The 19,171-nt window shown below is 43.7% G+C and overlaps 1 protein-coding gene across 1 annotated transcript in view; it reads right to left on the bottom strand.

Moving 5' to 3' along the window:
• Positions 1 to 7,392: 7,392 nt before the first annotated feature.
• LOC110498846 (vesicular glutamate transporter 1-like) overlaps positions 7,393 to 19,171 on the bottom strand; it is a 28,197-nt gene continuing 16,418 nt past the window's right edge. Inside the window, exons 7-13 of the mRNA XM_021575504.2 lie at positions 18,111 to 18,253; positions 14,975 to 15,124; positions 14,196 to 14,328; positions 11,802 to 11,912; positions 11,358 to 11,485; positions 10,418 to 10,487; positions 7,393 to 10,041 (exon numbers count right to left, since the gene is read on the bottom strand). Of these exons, the coding sequence (XP_021431179.2) occupies positions 9,749 to 10,041; positions 10,418 to 10,487; positions 11,358 to 11,485; positions 11,802 to 11,912; positions 14,196 to 14,328; positions 14,975 to 15,124; positions 18,111 to 18,253 (1,028 nt within the window). The 3' untranslated portion in view covers positions 7,393 to 9,748. The remainder of the gene's footprint in view (positions 10,042 to 10,417; positions 10,488 to 11,357; positions 11,486 to 11,801; positions 11,913 to 14,195; positions 14,329 to 14,974; positions 15,125 to 18,110; positions 18,254 to 19,171) is intronic.

Genomic DNA, 19,171 nt, shown 5'->3' with positions numbered 1-19,171 from the left:
CCATGGTGGCAGTGGGGTGATGGTATGGGCAGGCATAAGCTACGGAGATACCGTGAAGAGATCCTGAAGCCCATTGTCATGCCTTTCATCCGCCGCCATCACCTCATGTTTCAGCAGGATTTTGTTTATTATCTATGCATAGTCACTTTACCCCTACCTACATGTACAAATTACTTTGACTAACCTGTACCCCCACACATTGACTCGGTACCGGTACCCCCTGTATATAGCGTCGTTATTGTTATTTTATTGTGTTACTTTTTATTTTATTTTTTACATTTGTTTATTTAGTAAATATTTTTTAAACTCTATTTCTTGAACTTCAGTGTTGGTTAAGGGCTTGTAAGTAAGCATTTTACGGTAAGGTTGTATTCGTTGCATGTGACAAATACAATTTGATTTGATAATGCACAGCCTCATGTCTCAAGGATCTGTAAACAATTCCTGGAAGCTGAAAATGTCCCAGTTCTTCCATTGCCTGCATACTCACCAGACATGTCACCCACTGAACATATTTGGGATGCTCTGGGTCGACGTGTACGACAGCGTGTTCCAGTTCCCGCCACTATCCAGCAACTTCTCACAGCCATTGAAGAGGAGTGGGACAACATTCTTACAGGCCACAATCAACAGCCTGATCAACTCTGTGCGAAGGAGATGTGTTGCGCTGCATGAGGCAAATGGTGGTCACACCAGATACTGACTGGTTTTCTGATCCACGCCCCTACCTTTTTTTAATGTGAATTCCATAGATTAGGGCCTAATGAATTTAAATTGACTGATTTCCTTATATGAACTGAAACTCATCTTTGAAATTGTTGCATGTTGTGTTTATATTTTTGTTCAGTATAATATCAATAATAAGTGATATCTGTATTGCCTCGCCCATAGGCTACACCACTGCTGTCATCCTTAACCCAAGTGTTTATTCAAGTTGGATAATCTTTGAATGCCGACTACAGTCACACCAGTGGAAGATATAGCTAGCCTACAAAATTCCTAATCCTTTTCCAGTGATCTATCAAACACATTTGGATGTTGGCCAGGTCACATGACATGACTGCAGCTAACAATAGGCCATATGAATGTCTGCACCATAAACGCCTAGTAGCTTACTGTACTGCAGGACAAGGATTGTCCTGACTATCAAGAATGTCTGAATTGCTTCGCCTTGCATTTCTGGTTGTCTGCAGTGTTTCCCCTGTATTAATTTAACAGAAGCGAATGAGTAGAAACGGTAAGAAGAAAAAGGGCTTAATTGACAGAAATCTCGAACTATCCCTTTAAAATCAGATTGACAACGAATATTTCTAGCAAAGACATTGCTTGCTCCTCATCATCTCCCTACAGTGCAGTGGCGTTTATTAGTTAATTTATTTTATTGGCGCTTATCAGTTATTTTTTAGCAAAGATCCAGGATTAACGTCATTACGTCCAGCTGTTTCTATCGACACAAGAGATCTACATGGAAACGCACTTTAGCAGGCAAATGTCGCAACTATTTTCTATGCGAACTTTCTAAATGTCAATAACAACAAAAAATCGCTGCAAAAGTTAATGGAATCATAGCTACTCTTAACCTTACAATACATCAACGCTAGAGTGTTGGACAGAGTTCTTTGTGCAGAGGGACAATACATGACTTGAACCAATTACGGAATGACTCATATCTCCCTATTCCTCTCTTGCTTTTACAATGCATCTTTAAAATAGCCTTTTAATTAGGCTACTTCTTGAGTAATCTTGGTGAGCCCAGAACTAAAATCTTATGTAATTTGGTAAAATGCTTTACGTAGTCTGTCCACGAGATATTAGTTCCTTAGTTGATTCCCCGTCACTAAGTGAAATCCCACAGATAACAATTTAACCACCATAGCAATTTTCATATCACTTCTCAAGTGTGACGTCTCAAATGCCGCTGTTTGTAATCTACCGCCAGATGGCAGCATAAACCTAATCTCTGAGACTGCAGTTGGCCACTTCAGCCAAATATTGTGAGAATTCCTATTTACACTAAGAGACAAAAGCATCTCTAATTGTTCACTCTCCTTTTTTTCAATCTCTTTTCAGTTTCCATGTCCCCCTCAGTCAAGCAAGTCTACTCTGGGGATACAATTAAGCTGAGTGGTGACAACAGCACAGGTACTATAAAATATTTATTTAACTAAAATGGGATTCAAGAGCAAGTCTTGCTGCATGTCTGGCTGTCTTGCTCTTGAACCATTGTATTGTACCTGTGCTGTTGTCACAGCTCAGCTTAAATGTATCCCCAGTAGAGACTCTGAGTAGAGTAGAGACTCTCTGAGAGCAATGGACAGAAGAGTAACAGCTACACCATCTCAGTTCTGGGTTAATATAACATGCCAATTTCCAAATGCATAAGCTTCATTGACATATAATTTCAATTTAGTGGCAAAAAAATGTGGGTAGTTTAAATCAAGGGGTTTCGGTAGGATTGACCTTCATGTCTGAAAGTAATGATGATAATAAGTTTTCATGTACCAAATAAAAATTTCAATGTGTTTCCATCGGATTTTCAAATCGACCTATAGTTTTGCCCCCAAAGTATGGTACAGATTCTGTCCCCCCCCCCCCCCCCATCATCTTTGGACTTTTTCAAAACGTCATACAACCTCATCTCCCCATCCCTATCTTAAGCCCCCTCGTCACCCAAGGTGACGTACACCTCTCTTCCTTCACCTTCAGGGTGTCTCCCTCACTTTTCTCTCCCCCTGCTGCTGCTGCTGGAGTTGTGTTCCGGGTGTCGTACTCTCCCTCTCTCTCAGCTCCTCATACCGTCCGTCTCCTCCACCCTGAGGCTTATGGAAGAATATAACTTAGAAATTCCTCGTGGGCTTAGCGCAACTATTTAACCCCATCAAAACCAAAAATATAAGCTTGTTTTACTATATTGTTTAACATTGTAATAAAATAAAAACAACTATAATTTTGATCTCATGGATGGTTAGTTATTGCATCTAGTCCTGTCTATGAATTTGAGAGTGGTTACATTCTCCAGTCCCACCCCTAAGCTGTTTACCTAAGACCGTGGCTGGCTGGCCACTTTCTTGTGTTTGAACTGCAGATTGCCCCTTCAATCAAATTCAAATTACAGTGCATTTGGAAAGTATTCAGAGGCATTTGGAAAGTATTCAGACCCATTTGGAAAGTATTCAGAGGCATTTGGAAAGTATTCAGAGGCATTTGGAAAGTATTCAGAGGCATTTGGAAAGTATTCAGATGCATTTGGAAAGTATTCAGAGGCATTTGGAAAGTATTCAGAGGCATTTGGAAAGTATTCAGAGGCATTTGGAAAGTATTCAGAGGCATTTGGAAAGTATTCAGAGACATTTGGAAAGTATTCAGAGGCATTTGGAATGTATTCAGAGGGATTTGGAAAGTATTCAGAGGGATTTGGAAAGTATTCAGAGGCATTTGGAAAGTATTCAGAGGCATTTGGAAAGTATTCAGAGGGATTTGGAAAGTATTCAGAGGCATTTGGAAAGTATTCAGAGGCATTTGGAAAGTATTCAGAGGCATTTGGAAAGTATTCAGAGGCATTTGGAAAGTATTCAGAGGCATTTGGAAAGTATTCAGAGGGATTTGGAAAGTATTCAGAGGCATTTGGAAAGTATTCAGAGGCATTTGGAAAGTATTCAGAGGCATTTGGAAAGTATTCAGAGGCATTTGGAAAGTATTCAGACCCATTTACTTTTTTTCTTCTAATGTTGTTACGTTAGACTTATTCTAAAATGTATTTAAAAAAATAATATAATCTACACACAATACCTCATGACGAAGCAAGAACAGTTTAGAAATTTTTACAAACATTTAAATGTACATTTAGATAAGTATTCAGACTCTTTACTCCGTACTCTGTTGAAGCACCTTTGGCAAAGATTACAGCCTTGACTCTACGTGGGTATGGGGCTACAAGCTTGGCACATCTGTATTTGGGGAGTTTCTCCCATTATTCTCTGCAGAATAAACTCAAACTCCCCACTCAAACTTGGATGGTGCTGCTGCACAGCGATTTTCAGGTCTCTCTAGAAATGTTAGATCGGGTTCAAGACCAGGCTCTGGCTGAGCCACTCAAGGACATTGAGACATGTTCCAAAGCCACTCCACATTGTATTGGCTGTGTACGTAGGGTTGTTGTCCTTCTGAAAGGTTCTCCCACTTCCAGAGTTCCTATGTGGAGCTGTCAGAGTGACCAACAGATTATTGGTCACCTCCCTGGCTGGCAGGGCTGCCAACTCTAGGAAGAGTCTTGGTGGTTCCAAACTTCTTCCATTTAAGAATGATGGAGGCCACGGTGTTCTTGGGGACCTTCAATTCTGCAGAAATCTTTTGGTACCCTTCCCCAGATCTGTGCCTCGACACAATCCTGTCTGAGCTCTACGGACAATTCCTTCGACCTCGTGGCTTGGTTTTTGCTCTGACATGCACTGTCAACTGTGGGACGTTATATAGACCGGTGTGTGCCTTTCCAAATCATGTCCAATTGAATTTACCACAGGTGGACTCCAATCAAGTTGTAGAAAAATCTCAAGGATGATCAATGAAAACAGGATGCATCTGAGCTCAATTTCAAGTCTCATAGCAAAGAGTCTGAATACTTATGTAAATAAGGTATGTTTATTTAATACATTTGCAAAAAAAAAATAAAACCTGTTGTGTGTATATTGATGAGGATTTTGTTTATTTAATACATTTTAGAATAAGGCAGTAACGTAACAATGTGGAAAAAGTCAAGGGGTCTGAATATATTCCAGATGCACTGTATACAGAGCCTGCATTGAGATATCAATATGTTTAATATACATTATATCTCAAAGCGATACTCCAGACTGTATATTGTGGCGGTTTCGGCACTATGATCTTGGTAAGGCAGGGTTTACACATACAAACGCACACCACCAGTCCACGTGAAGGGTTAACATGGTTTATTTATCTATCAGGTACCGGCAGTGTTCCTGATATACAAAACTCAAACAAAGTAAATATGTCGTCACCAGTGGAAGGGCCTCCACCCTTGGTCTTTGGGGTTATTCCGGTAAACCTCCTTCGTATACTCAGCCGCCGCCGCCGCCTCCTCCTCCTCCTCCTCCTCCTCCGCCTCCTCCTCCGCCTCCGCCTCCTCCTCCTCCTCCTCCTCCGCCTCCGCCTCCGCCTCCTCCTCCTCCTCCTCCTCCTCCGCCTCCTCCTCCTCCGCCGCCTCCTCCTCCTCCTCCTCCTCCGCCTCCGCCTCCTCCTCCTCCGCCTCCTCCTCCTCCTCCTCCGCCTCCTCCTCCTCCTCCTCCTCCGCCTCCCCTGCCTCCGCCGCCTCCTCCTCCTCCTCCGCCGCCTCCTCCTCCTCCTCCGCCGCCTCCTCCTCCTCCGCCGCCTCCCCTGCCTCCGCCGCCGCCTCCTCCTCCTCCTCCTCCTCCGCCTCCCCTGCCTCCGCCGCCTCCTCCTCCTCCTCCGCCTCCGCCTCCGCCTCCTCCTCCTCCTCCTCCTCCTCCTCCTCCTCGTTCACCAGCCGAGGTCAAAGGAAAGGCAAAGAAAGCAAACCCAGGGAGCGGTTAAGTAGAGGCCCTAATTGGTTTCACCTGTCTGACTTTTAGCCTAATTACAACTGGAGACAGGTGTGGCTGTTTTGCTGTAGTCTTGCAGTTTCCCCTGAGCTGTCCATGGGCCTGCCTCTAGGGAATACTGGCAGCCAGAAAACACAGAAACCTTGCAGGCACATACCGTCCATTCACCACACAACCCCTGAAACCGCTACAATATATATATTAGTTATAGTGGGCAGCAGTGGAATATGGGTATAATCATTATGATCATTTAGTTTGCTGAAATAAAGTATTTGCATAATAAATTGTTTTATGGAAACTAGGGCTCCCGAGTGGCGCAGCAGTCTCAGGCACTGCATCTCAGTGCTAGATGCATCATTACAGACCCTGGTTTGATTCCAGGCTGTATCACAACCGGCATGATTGGGAGTCCCATAGAGCGACACACAATTGGCCCAGCATCGTGAGGGTTTGACCAGGGTAGGCTGTCATTGTAAATAAGAATTTGTTCTTAACTGACTTGCCTAGTTAAATAAAGTTTTAAATATATATAAAATACTCAATTGTTTGGATCCCACACTCAACCAGACACAGATTGAGTCAATATTATTATACCATTGCACTTTGGTGTACCTTGGTGCGGGATCACCCTGTGCTGGAATAATTATATTAAAATGAGGTCTGAGAACAATAGCATGAGCAGCAGGGTTTAATATTACCATAGGGATGGGTGATTAACACTGTCTACAACTGGTTACTGTTCTGGGGCTGTATTCACACAGCGCTCCTACAGTAAGATTGCTCATCTAAGTTCCTCTGTCCATGTAATCTTATTCATAAAGATTTAAGGCAAAACTGATCCTAGAGCAGCGTCTCGCTTTGTGAATACGCACCTTGGTCTTTACAATATTGAAGCCATTATCTTTGACCCAAGAAATACCTTTGAGTGGTCAGAGAAGAGGGAAGCTGTGGGAGGAGTCCCAGGGCTTGCAGAGGAGGAGAGGTGGAATCCTCCTGCACTACACTCATCCATCTTGACTATAATTACCTGAACCTGCTGTTCCCACCAGGAATCTCCTCAGCCCAGCCAAGTGTGTCAGAAAGACTTCAGCTAACCTGACAGCTTCTCTTTCCTCCATTTCCCTCCCTCTTTCCTTCCCTCCTTGTCTCGCTCCTTCACCCCCTCACAGAACAATGCCAAGAGAATGCACAGTGCACAGCTAGAAATCAGGTGTCATAATATAATATCATTATCAAATATCACTTACCAATGTCTCTCCCTTCCCCCTTCCTTTTCGCTCTCTCTCAGGCAGATGGATGCAGGATTATTAATGATTAGAGAGGGCAGAGAAAGAGAGTGTTTTCTACACTGGTCATAAGGACTATCTCTGTCTGACATGATGACATAGACCCTCCGCGTGCTCCCTGGACAGTGACAAAGCCCATCAAAATCTCTATTTCTCTCTCCCATTTTCTCTAGGGTGATATCTGAAGCTCAGTGATCAATAGATGGAAAAGGGATATGGCATAGAAATATGACACCTCGTATCTGGAGAGAAGGGTTCTTTGCCCATTAGCAGCCCAACCAGAGGCAGAGGGAAGAATGGGGTGTTTGAAGGGAAAGATGTGGGCAGATAAAGTGGGAACCAGACAAGCAGGAGGCTTTGTGTATTATACAGTTTGTTCACAATTCACATACCATCCACAAGCATAGAAAAGTGAACAGGTTCATAGAGAAAATAGAATGGGATGTTCCAAAATAATGTTGAATAATTTGTAATAATGTTGATAATAGCAGTAGTAATGATAATAGTAATAATAATATAGTGATAATAATATTGTCCTCTAGCTTTTATTAAACAATATTATTTCCACATGTACATGTTTTTTTACATACACAATTTGACATTTTACAGTAAAGAACAAAACAAAACTGTTAAAGAATGAAAGCAGCTGACAGTCTATAAAAAATAAACAAAAACACAACCACAGTAAAAACCCAAACAGTAAATATTCATCCTTTCCAGGACTGTGAAAGACTAATATTGTTTATCGCCAATGACTGAAACAAAGTCTTCAGTCGAAGTGATCAGACCTGGGTGAAATATGTAGGTAAAAAAAACGTTTAAATACTTAAGCTGCACTTGATTTAGTTTGCCTGGTACAGAAGAGACAATGAAATTGTCCCAAAAGTGCAAAATCAAGTGTACCTCAAAATACGTTTTTGCCATATTTGATCTAAGTCTGAAAGTGAGACACCACTCTGCTTTAGCAATGAAAACATGGGTTTTATCTTAGGGCTCTAAGGCTAACTTAACAACTCAAAAAGCTTACCAGTAAAGTTATTAATTATGTACAGAAATGCAACATTTTCAGTGACATACATAATTCATTAGTTATTGCTTTTTGACTAAGTGCGTAAAAATACAGCCTTACCGACTATTCTAAATATATCCAGAGTAACACTTCAGTGCAGACTATATAAGTAAAGGGGGAGGGGTTGGTGAGAGGGATATTCCTCCATAGGAGAGACAAAGAGAGATCTCCGGTTCCCCTTCTCTGCTCTGTATGGACACCAGGGTCGTGTATTTCATAAGTCGAGGTAGTCCCTCCCTGTTTCAGTCAGTTTTTCTTCTTCTTTAGGTGCTTAATGAACACGACCCTGCATTGGAGGGAGCCGGCGGCTACATCAATATCATGTTTGAAATGTACTGTCAACCATTGACTGGTATATAGCTTCATGCACCATTTTGCCCTTCAAAGCAGTCACTATTTGACTGGTTTGGATGAGTGATTGATAGGGTCGTGGTGGGCGCTCTTTGGGATCATGACCCCACAGCCTCTCTCCCTCCGTGTGTTATTGCTTAGTCACTGTGACGGTGGGCACAGGCTGGCGTGTGTTTTTTATTTTTTTGGGGGGCTCCTTGGTGCCTGCAAACTGGTTCTTCGGGCACGAGCGCACTGACATCACAATATATCAAGCGTGACCGGCAAGACAAACAGTGGAAATCAATACAAAGCTACAATAACATAGGTACGAGTCTATTGGAGGTGGAGAATACAGTGTATATACGGAATCCAGACTTGTTACAGAACAATACTATTACGTTTTATGCGATTCTCCATTTTCCTTTCCCAAAACACCTTCATACATACAGTCTTATATAAAGTAAAACCGAGGAGTCTAACAACTGTATGTGAAATATATACCAGTATACCTGTCAAATACTAGTATTACCTGTCAATAAACGTCTTTCACTATATTTTGCAGAACTTGGATTGGGTGATGTTTCTGAGTTGGTCTTTGGCGCAACTATTTTTCTCATCCTTCTGACTATTTTTCTAAAACCACATCCCTTGTAATTATTTCCAAGGCAACATCTCAACAGACAATCCTTTTCAACCAGGCAGACAGGTTCGAGGCCTAATGTATACAATTCATTGACATGCTAGAATTGAAAATTGTACTCATTGAACTGATACTGTGGAAGGAATAGTGAACAGACTAAAGATAAACTGGTAGTCACAACACTGTAAGTCAATAACTTGGGAATTGTTGGACTGCATCTCTCCAGATTAAGCAAACCAATACTACTTATTGGCACAAGTAAGATGCTTTTTCTTAAAAGTGTGAACGTTATCATGTATTGAATTAACATGTTGATGTTAGCCACCAGACTGTGATATAGTATATGGCATTCAGTTGTAGATCTACAGGTAGTCTTGTGACAAACATGGTAACAAAAATCAGGCTCATCCTCATGATGGAATATATTCAAACAACCCATATGCTGGGTTATAATAAACGCACTGTTAATGAAAGCAACCAAACTAGGCCTAAAAATATCCCTCTTCAATAACAGGTGTACCTGTATCGACAAAGAAGCTTTGGTGCCCTAAAATACTCTTAGTGAGAATGTCTCACACACTGTACACAAATGCAAAAACACACTCACATACACACGCTTAGTACAGCTATGGCTCATCCTCTTTCCACTTGTGTACAATCATTTTCAGTTCCCCATAAATAATACTATGGACATGCTGGCTTTTCTTCCTCCTCCTCCCCCTCTTCCGCTCCTTGCCCTTATCCCATCTACCTAATCCACCCCTTTCCAAGATCCTGTGCCACAAGGAAACTTTTCACTCTTTTACGTACTCGTTCTGTCTGCTACCCCACCCTGTAACTTCCTCTATGTTAGCTCCCTGTCTTCCTCTGCTCCATGTAGGTAACTATTGGTTCCTGGTGGTTGTACTAGCTCTTCAGTCTTGTCCCAGTCTGAAACCCAGGTTCCTGCACCTCCTCCTCCTCCTCCTCCATTGGGATCCGGGGCTTGGCTCGTTGCTCCGTAGCCTCCTCCTCCACTAGTACGGTACAACTCCTCCGTCTCGTTGGCCAGCTCATCCTCATCCAGAATTCCACACTTGTCATCGCTAAGTTGCTCGGGCTCTGCCCACCACTGCTTTTCTCCGGAGGCAAAAAGTCCTGGAATACAAAAGACAAACAAAAACATTCTGCCCAAAGCTGTACTTACTTGGCTTGGATCTAGATGATTTAGTTCTACACTAAAGGGTTGCATTAACACACGGAAAGTAGTGAATCATATCTGAATATTATTACGAAAGGCAATGCAATAGTGCAAAAGGGGAGAGCGATATGAGAATGCATGTTTGATTTTCAATGAAGGATCTAGCTTGTGTGGCATGAAATGAGTTTGATACAAATGAAACCCATTTATTTACTTCAGGGTCAATTCAAGAGTAAATGGCAAACAATTGTTGTGAAACGGAGCATCATTATACAGCTTCATTAGGAGGTGCGAAGAAGAGGGATGGGGGGGGGATTGAGAGAGAATACACACCATAGAATATTACACCGCCGTAATGAACAAGTGCAGCAATGAGAAACACATACTGCCACTCTTCCCGCGTCTAAGGCGAGAGAGGGAGGGAGAAAGATAAAGATAAGAGTGATTGTTAGACCGAGTGAAAGAGAGAGTGTGTGTCGTGTGTGAGAGAGAGAGAGGGAGGGAGAGAGAGAGAGAGAGAGAGAGAGAGAGAGAGAGAGAGAGAGAGAGAGAGAGAGAGAGAGAGAGAGAGGGAGAGAGAGAGAGAGAGAGAGAGAGAGAGAGAGAGAGAGAGAGAGAGAGAGAGAGAGAGAGAGAGAGAGAGAGAGAGAGAGAGAGAGAGAGAGAGAGAGGGAGAGAGAGAGAGAGGGAGAGAGAGAGAGAGAGAGAGAGAGAGAGAGACAGAGAGAGAGAGAGAGAGAGAGAGAGAGAGGGAGAGAGAGAGAGAGGGAGAGAGAGAGAGAGAGAGAGAGAGAGAGAGACAGAGAGAGAGAGAGAGAGAGAGAGAGAGAGAGAGGGAGAGAGAGAGAGGGAGAGAGAGAGAGAGAGAGAGAGAGAGAGAGAGAGAGAGAGAGAGAGGGAGAGAGAGAGAGAGAGAGAGAGAGAGAGAGAGAGAGAGAGAGAGAGGGAGGGAGAGAGAGAGAGAGAGAGAGAGAGAGAGAGAGAGAGAGAGGGAGAGAGAGAGAGGGAGAGAGAGAGAGAGAGAGAGAGAGAGAGAGAGAGAGAGAGAGAGAAAGTAAAAAAGAGAGTGAATGGGGTGAGAAAAATCGATTAAAACAAGTGATAAAAGAAGAAAGTCTGAAAGGATGAATATTGAGTAAGAATCTCTTACTCCTCCATCAGTGTCTTGCTGTGTTATGATAGATAATGGTTTATATGATGTGTAGAAGTCAGTAATGAATGCAGTAGGCAGGGTGATGTCATTATATTGTGTAGAAGTAGAGTCATTTTGTACCTTATGTTTGGTCATGGCGCCAACAATGAGCGGGCACACCATGCCAGACAAAGTGCCCACACCGTTGGAGATGCCCATGAGGATACTGGCATAGCGGGGAGCAATGTCCAGATGGTTCACATTAAAGCCTAATGGGGAAACAGAGAGAAAGGTCACCATGTTGTTGTTGTAAACTACACAGACGATCCATTTCCAAGAATATGATATATTAGTAGCCAAACTCTATGCTAGATACGGATGATCCCCTAAATAACTGAGCTTGAGAGATTATGCAATTCTCTATGGATAGATCAGGTTTAGTTGTTCTGCTGACAGAGCTGATTCGTTTCTGTGAGGTGCTGCAGTGAACTCTTTTTCTTCTGCTGTGTGAGAATGCCAAAAAGTGTCTTGAGGAGAGAATAGCAGAGGTATGAGAGACATAAAAGATAACAAACCAAGTCTCACCTGAAATAGCGAACCCACTGAAGCCCACAGCCAAAACCAAAAAGGTGATAGCCACAGCTTTCGTATGAGAAAACCCGACCACTAGCAGTAGGGTGGCTTCCATTCCGAAACCTATTACAAGGAAATAAAGACCCATAAACATATATGGAGGAAGTCAAGAATCAAATGAGCTTTGAATACACAGGTAAATGAATGGGGATTGATTTCTGTTGCAGATAAAACAGAATATTTTTCTTTAAGACATTATTTCCTTTGTTTCCTTCTAGTTAAAGGGTATCGAGGAGAGTATAACCTAACTGTGGCTCTACATGGTGCAGCTTCACACAGTGAGATATAAATATATATACACGCTTCTCATTCCCCTCACTCCTCTATCGATTTCTCTGCAGTTCAAAAATAGTCTACAGTGGCAAGCAATGCTGCGTTACGGTGAGTCATCGTTTGCCTTATGCAGTGATCATTTTCTCACGGATCGACTGGACTCCGTGGTTACCACAAAACAAGGTGTTGTATTTTCCAGGTCAATATCTTTCCTGAATCTTTTAGTTCAGATTTTTTTTTAACCTGCTATTTCTCCTTGTAGTTGTAGTTTTTCTCATGTAAAAGTAGAGGTCATGTATGACAAAACTGGCACAAGCTGACTGATAGCTCAGTACAGGTGCATCAAAGTTGGGACCGAGAGACTGAAAAACAGCTTCTATCTCAAGGCCATCAGACTGTTAAACAGCCACCACTAACACAGAGAGATTGGCACCCAGTACCCTGCCCTTAACTTAGTCACTGTCACTAGCCGGCCTCCACCCAGTACCCTGCCCTTAACTTAGTCACTGTCACTAGCCGGCCACCACCCAGTACCCTGCCCTTAACTTAGTCACTGTCACTAGCCGGCCTCCACCCAGTACCCTGCCCTGAACTTAGTCACTGTCACTAGCCGGCTACCACCCAGTACCCTGCCCTGAGCTTAGTCACTGTCACTAGCCGGCTACCACCCAGTACCCTGCCCTGAACTTACTCACTGTCACTAGCCGGCTACCACCCAGTACCCTGCCCTGAACTTAGTCACTGTCACTAGCCGGCTACCACCCAGTACCCTGCCCTGAGCTTAGTCACTGTCACTAGCCGGCTACCACCCAGTACCCTGCCCTGAGCTTAGTCACTGTCACTAGCCGGCTACCACCCAGTACCCTGCCCTGAGCTTAGTCACTGTCACTAGCCGGCTACCACCCAGTACCCTGCCCTGAACTTACTCACTGTCACTAGCCGGCCTCCACCCAGTACCCTGCCCTGAACTTACTCACTGTCACTAGCCGGCCTCCACCCAGTACCCTGCCCTGAACTTAGTCACTGTCACTAGCCGGCTACCACCCAGTACCCTGCCCTGAGCTTAGTCACTGTCACTAGCCGGCCACCACCCAGTACCCTGCCCTGAACTTAGTCACTGTCACTAGCCGGCCTCCACCCAGTACCCTGCCCTGAACTTACTCACTGTCACTAGCCGGCCTCCACCCAGTACCCTGCCCTGAACTTAGTCACTGTCACTAGCCGGCTACCACCCGGTTACTCAAACCTGTACCTTAGACGCTGCTGCACCATGTACATAGACATGGAAAACGGGTCACTTTAATAATGGAACACTAGTCACTTTAATAATGTGTACATACTGTTTTACTCATTTCGTATGTATAATACTGTATTCTAGTCAATAGCATCCTATTCAACTATTGCTGTACTATTATATCCTACTTATTCTACAGATATACTACATATTCTATCCAGATTCTGTCCATAATGTCTATACATCCCATAACACACACACACACACACACACACACACACACACACACACAGACACAGACACACACACACACACACACACACACACACACACACACACACACACACACACACACACACACACACACACACACACACACACACACTCTCTCTCTCTCTCTCTCCGGACTCTGACATTGCTTGTCCTAATATTTCTTAATTCCATTATTTTACTTTTAGATTTGTGTGTACTGTTGTGTATTGTTAGATATTACTGCACTGTTGGAGCTAGGAACACAAGCATTTCACTACACCCGCAATTACGTCTGTATGTGTATGCGTCCATAAAAATGTGGTTTGATTTGATACAAATCAACCAATAATCTTTTATGATTCATGGATACAAACACTTGATAGCAAATCTCTAAATCAATGACACCTCTCGCCCTTCCGCCTGCTCCCACTCTGCCCCTGAACAAGGCAGTTAACCCGCTGTTCCTAGGCCGTCATTGTAAATAAGAATTTGTTCTTAACTGACTTGCCTAGTTAAGGTAAAATATTTATATATGTTTAATTCCGTCCTCCTCTTTCCTACCTCCCCTTTTCACCCTCCTCACTTACCTCCACAGTTCATCATCTTCCTGACATTGGTGGTGCTCATGATTTTGTTTGTGCGCAGGTAGTCAGCCAGCTGGCCCCCGATCGGCACAATGATGGTCATCACTAGATGGGGGAGCGCCGACACCAAGCCCACCTGTGATGAGGGGTGTAGGGGTGGATATGTGAGCAGAGGTTTGGAAAAGGGAGAGGGAATATATTTTTGAGTCCTGTACGACAAATAAGACAATATTTAGAGTAGCATAACTCTGCTTGTTAGAAGTCCTCAAAATAAAATATAAAAATACAATTTGTGTACCCCGGGATCACACAACCCCGGGATCACACAACCCCGGGATCACACAACCCCGGGATCACACAACCCCGGGATCACACAACCCCGGGATCACACAACCTCGGGATCACACAACCCCGGGATCACACAACCCCGGGATCACACAACCTCGGGATCACACAACCCCGGGATCACACAAAGCCAGATAAACCTGTACTAGTACAGCACTACACTCTTAGCAAAAAAGGTGCTATCTAGAACCTAAAAGGGTTCTTCGGCTGTCCCCATAGGATAACCCTTTAAATAACCCTTTTTGGCTCCAAGTAGAACCCTTTCCACAGAGGGTTTTACATGGGAACCCAAAAGGGATCTACCTGGAACCATAAAAGGTTCTACCTGGAACCAAAAATGGTTCTCCTATGGGGACAGCAGAAGAACCCTTTTGGAACCCTTTTTTCTGAGTGTGGCTCTAGGCCAGCTCTACATGGATATTCCTTGTCTTAGACACCTTGCTGATCTCGAACCCGAACACTTCCTCAAAATATGCAGGTTGGCTGATGAGGAGCAAGTAGAAGGTCCAGCTTCTACAGAAATTGGCCACGATGATGGCGTAGACCGGCATCGAAGTGAAAAAGGCTCTCCAAGGCGTGTTCCATTTCTAGAGGAAAACATCCAGTGTCAGGTTGCAGGCAAATGTGCACAGTAAAATAAAACCAAAAACCTACTGAATAGATATGAATAGAGTTGTTTAAAAATGACACAGATTTTGAGCTTTTGTAACAACCACCACATGGAGACCTGGGTTGATCATGTTATCATGACTCTATTGTGTGCTCTAAAAGACACTGCTTTTGGCCAGAGCAGTGTTCATTTCGGCACTTTTTTGTTGTTGATTTAGGCTAGTCTTAGTCATTCGGACTAAAATATTCTTATGTTTTAGTCACACTTTTGTCATTATTGTAGTCTAGTTATTGTAAAAATTCCCGAAAACAGTGGGCCAATTTAGTCAACTAAATGCCCTTTCATTTTAGTCACATCACATTTGTAAGTCCTCATTAACCTATAGTAAACATACAGTAACATCCTATTCTCTTCCCAAAAGCAGAAATATGACAAATATATATAAGAATTATCTGTCCATGTAAATTCCAAATTCAGCCTACATAGATACTACACAAAACAGACAAGCTGAGAGAGGCAGAGAGAGAGAGAGAGGCAGAGAGAGAGAGGGGCAGAGAGAGCGAGAGGCAGAGAGAGAGAGAGGCAGAGAGAGAGAGGCAGAAAGAGAGAGGCAGAGAGAGAGAGAGGCAGAGCGAGAGAGGCAGAGAGAGAGGCAGAGAGACACAGACAGAGACTGAAACACAGACAGAGACTGAGACACAGACACAGACTGAGACACAGACACAGACTGAGACTGAAACTGAGAGACACAGACAGAGACACAGAGAGACAGACACAGACACACAGAGACACAGGCACACAGACGGAGAGACGGAGATACACAGACAGAGACACAGACAGAGGCAGAGACACAGACAGAGAGACAGAGAGACACAGACACTGAGAGACACAGACAGAGACACAGACAGAAACCGAGAGACACAGACAGACTGAGAGACACAGACACAGACTGAGAGACACAGACAGAGACAGACAGAGACACAGACAGAGAGAGACAGAGAGACACAGAGAGACAGAGAGACACAGAGACAGAGACTGAGAGACACAGACAGAGACACAGACAGAAACTGAGAGACACAGACAGACTGAGAGACACAGACACAGACTGAGAGACACAGACAGAGACAGACAGAGAGACACAGACAGAGATAGAGACTGAGAGACACAGACAGAGAGACAGAGAGAGATAGAGCACAATCACCAGATGGTGCTGCAAAGTAGTATGGGTTGCACCTCCGTCACTCTGTCATTGTTATCAAAGTTCTACAGACGCCGCAGCCACTTTGGTGTCCAAAAGTAGAACGGGTTCTAATGACTTTGAACAGGAGCTAATGACCGTTTCACCCAGTGATGTGACTTGGATCTCGAGTCCAAATCGAGACCAAAGTCCAATGGTCGCGTCTAGGGTCGAGTCACGAGTCCCTATGGCTGAAGTCCGAGTCCCAGTGCTCAATTCTCAGTCACTGGATTCCCATGAACTCAAAAAGTTATTTAACCAGAAAGATATAGTGTAGTGGCAAGATGAATTTAGTAAATACATTTTTGCTATTCCTTTCCCTTTATTTCTGTGCCACCAAATGTTTGCATATACAGTAAGCTGCTGGTAATGTTACCAGGGCCACGTTCAGTTGCAAAACGTTCTCGGACATTGCAGATAGAAATTCCATGAATAGAGTAGGCTGTCTTTGAATTTGTAGTCACACTCAACTCTCCCACTTTCCACACTGTATTTCATAGCCAGGTTCTGTAGCCAACGTTGCCAAGTCTCCCTCTTTTCCTCAGAGAAAACGGCTTGATTCTAGCCCGTATCATTCAAAAAGCTAACAACCTGGTGGAGCGTTCAGTAGGACGCAAGACTTTGAAAAGTATACATTATTCCTTATTCAACATGTCAGAGGGGCATGTTTGTTCCATCTGAACATTCCACAGCTTTGCGTCCTGCTGAATGCGCCCCAGGTTTTTACCTCACAAATCCTGTTATGCCCACAGACGAACCATCAAACAGGCAAAGCATCAAAAAGGACTAAGACTGAATCCTACTACACTGGCTCCGACGATTGTCGGATGTGGCAGGGCTTGAAAAATATTACGGACTGGAAATGGAAACCCAGCTGCGAGCTGCCCAGTGATGCGAGCCTACCAGAGCATTTTATGCTCGCTTTGAGGCAAGCAACACTGAAGCATGCATGAGAGCACCAGCTGTTCTGGACAACTGTGCTACGCGCTCCGTAGCAGATATAAGCAAGACCTTTAAACAGGTCAACATTCACAAAGTAGCAGGGCCAGACGGATTACCAGGACGTGTACTCAACGCATGCGCGGACAAACTGGCAAGTGTCTTCACTGACATTTTCAACCTCTCCCTGACGGAGTCTGTAATACCTACATGTTTCAAACAGACCACCATAGACCCTGTGCCCAAGAAAGCATAGGTCACCTGCCTAAATGACTACCGCCCCGTAGCACTCACGTCGGTAGTCGTAAAGTGCTTTAAAATGCTGTTCATGGCTCACAACACCATCGGGCCAGAAACTGGAGACCCATTACAATTCGCATACTGCCCTAACAGATCCACAGATGTGAGATTGAGTCTCCACACTGCCCTTTCCCACCTGGACAAAAGGAACACCTATGTGAGAATGCTGTTAATTGACTACAGCTCAGCGTTCAACACCATAGTGCCCACGAAGCTCATCAATAAGCTAAGGACCCTGAGTCTAAACACATGCCTCTACAACTGGATCCTGGACTTCCTGACGGGCACCTGTTGTATTCGGTGCATGTGACAAATTACATTTGATGTAGAGAAAAGTGTGCCATTTCAGACGCAGGCACTTAACTAAAAAAAAATGTCAAAGGCTCAAAAACGCTAAATCACACCATCAGACCACGACAAGGAGGGGCTGGAGAAGAAGTTAATTCAGGAGTGAGTGAATAGATTAATTGGTGTATTGTTGACTAACCGTAACAGGTGTGGCATTAGCGGCTGACATCCCGATTGCCTCCTCAATGTATTTCTGCTCCTCTTCTGTGATGGTAGGGTGGGCTGCCGGACTCTCGTATGACACCAGGATCCAGAAGAGATACCAGAAGATCCCAAAGCTGCCTGAGAGGTGGAAGGAAGAGTGAAAAGAGTGGGGAGAAAATAGGAAGAATAGAGGAAGTGTAAAAGTGGGGAACTGATGGAAGATGAGGAAAAGGGAAAAGGATATTTTTAAAACAAGGACAGACTAAGAGTCAGAGTTACAGTGCATACGTTTCACAGCCAATTCATAAGCTTTTGTGGAATTTGCATACTTGAAGTGAACTGAGGGATTGTTCACTTTTGCTAACAGATTGATAAGGGAATTTATATGTTTAAGGTAATGACTAAAGAATTCCACCCTGAAACGTAATTATTAGATTTTGTAAACTGTATTAAGGATAATTAAACTAAAGTCCAATAAGGTTTGGTCGAGACAAGTAAGGGATAGAAATGTGTGTGTGTGACTAAGAAAACACGGAGGACAATTAAACTATACATGACCTGACCTGGTTGGAACTTTGAAAAACTTACGACAGGAAAGAGACACTGTCAAGGTCCCTCCTAATCTCAGGAGGGAGGGAGGGAATGGTATGGAACTGCCAGCTTGGTAGTGATATACGAGGAATGTGGACTGTGGGGAGAGATACAGTTCACCTACTGTTTGTGTGTGTGTATGTGCGGGAAAGTAGGTGGGGGTGAGAGTTATAAAATTACATTTCTTTGCATTTTTTTAACTTTAGAACGTTCTCTGAATAAACTTTATGGACCTCTTGCAGAAGCGGAGTCTTTGCCTAATTATTATTCAACCCAGGGTCTTACAAACCTCGGGGATTGGTCAAAGCCTAAATAATTGTTTAGTTATCATCATTCGGATTGAAAATTCTTGTGACACAGAGACAGTAGCATTGCTACATTCTCAAAAAAATCTAGCCAGGTGATTCTGGACTTCTGCTAAATAACCAGCAAACACATTTTTTAAAGATTTGGAATAAACTACAA

This window comes from Oncorhynchus mykiss, chromosome 20, assembly GCF_013265735.2.
Source record: "Oncorhynchus mykiss isolate Arlee chromosome 20, USDA_OmykA_1.1, whole genome shotgun sequence".
NCBI classification, from domain to species: Eukaryota; Metazoa; Chordata; class Actinopteri; order Salmoniformes; family Salmonidae; genus Oncorhynchus; species Oncorhynchus mykiss.
This window is presented reverse-complemented; position numbering and strand designations above follow the sequence as displayed.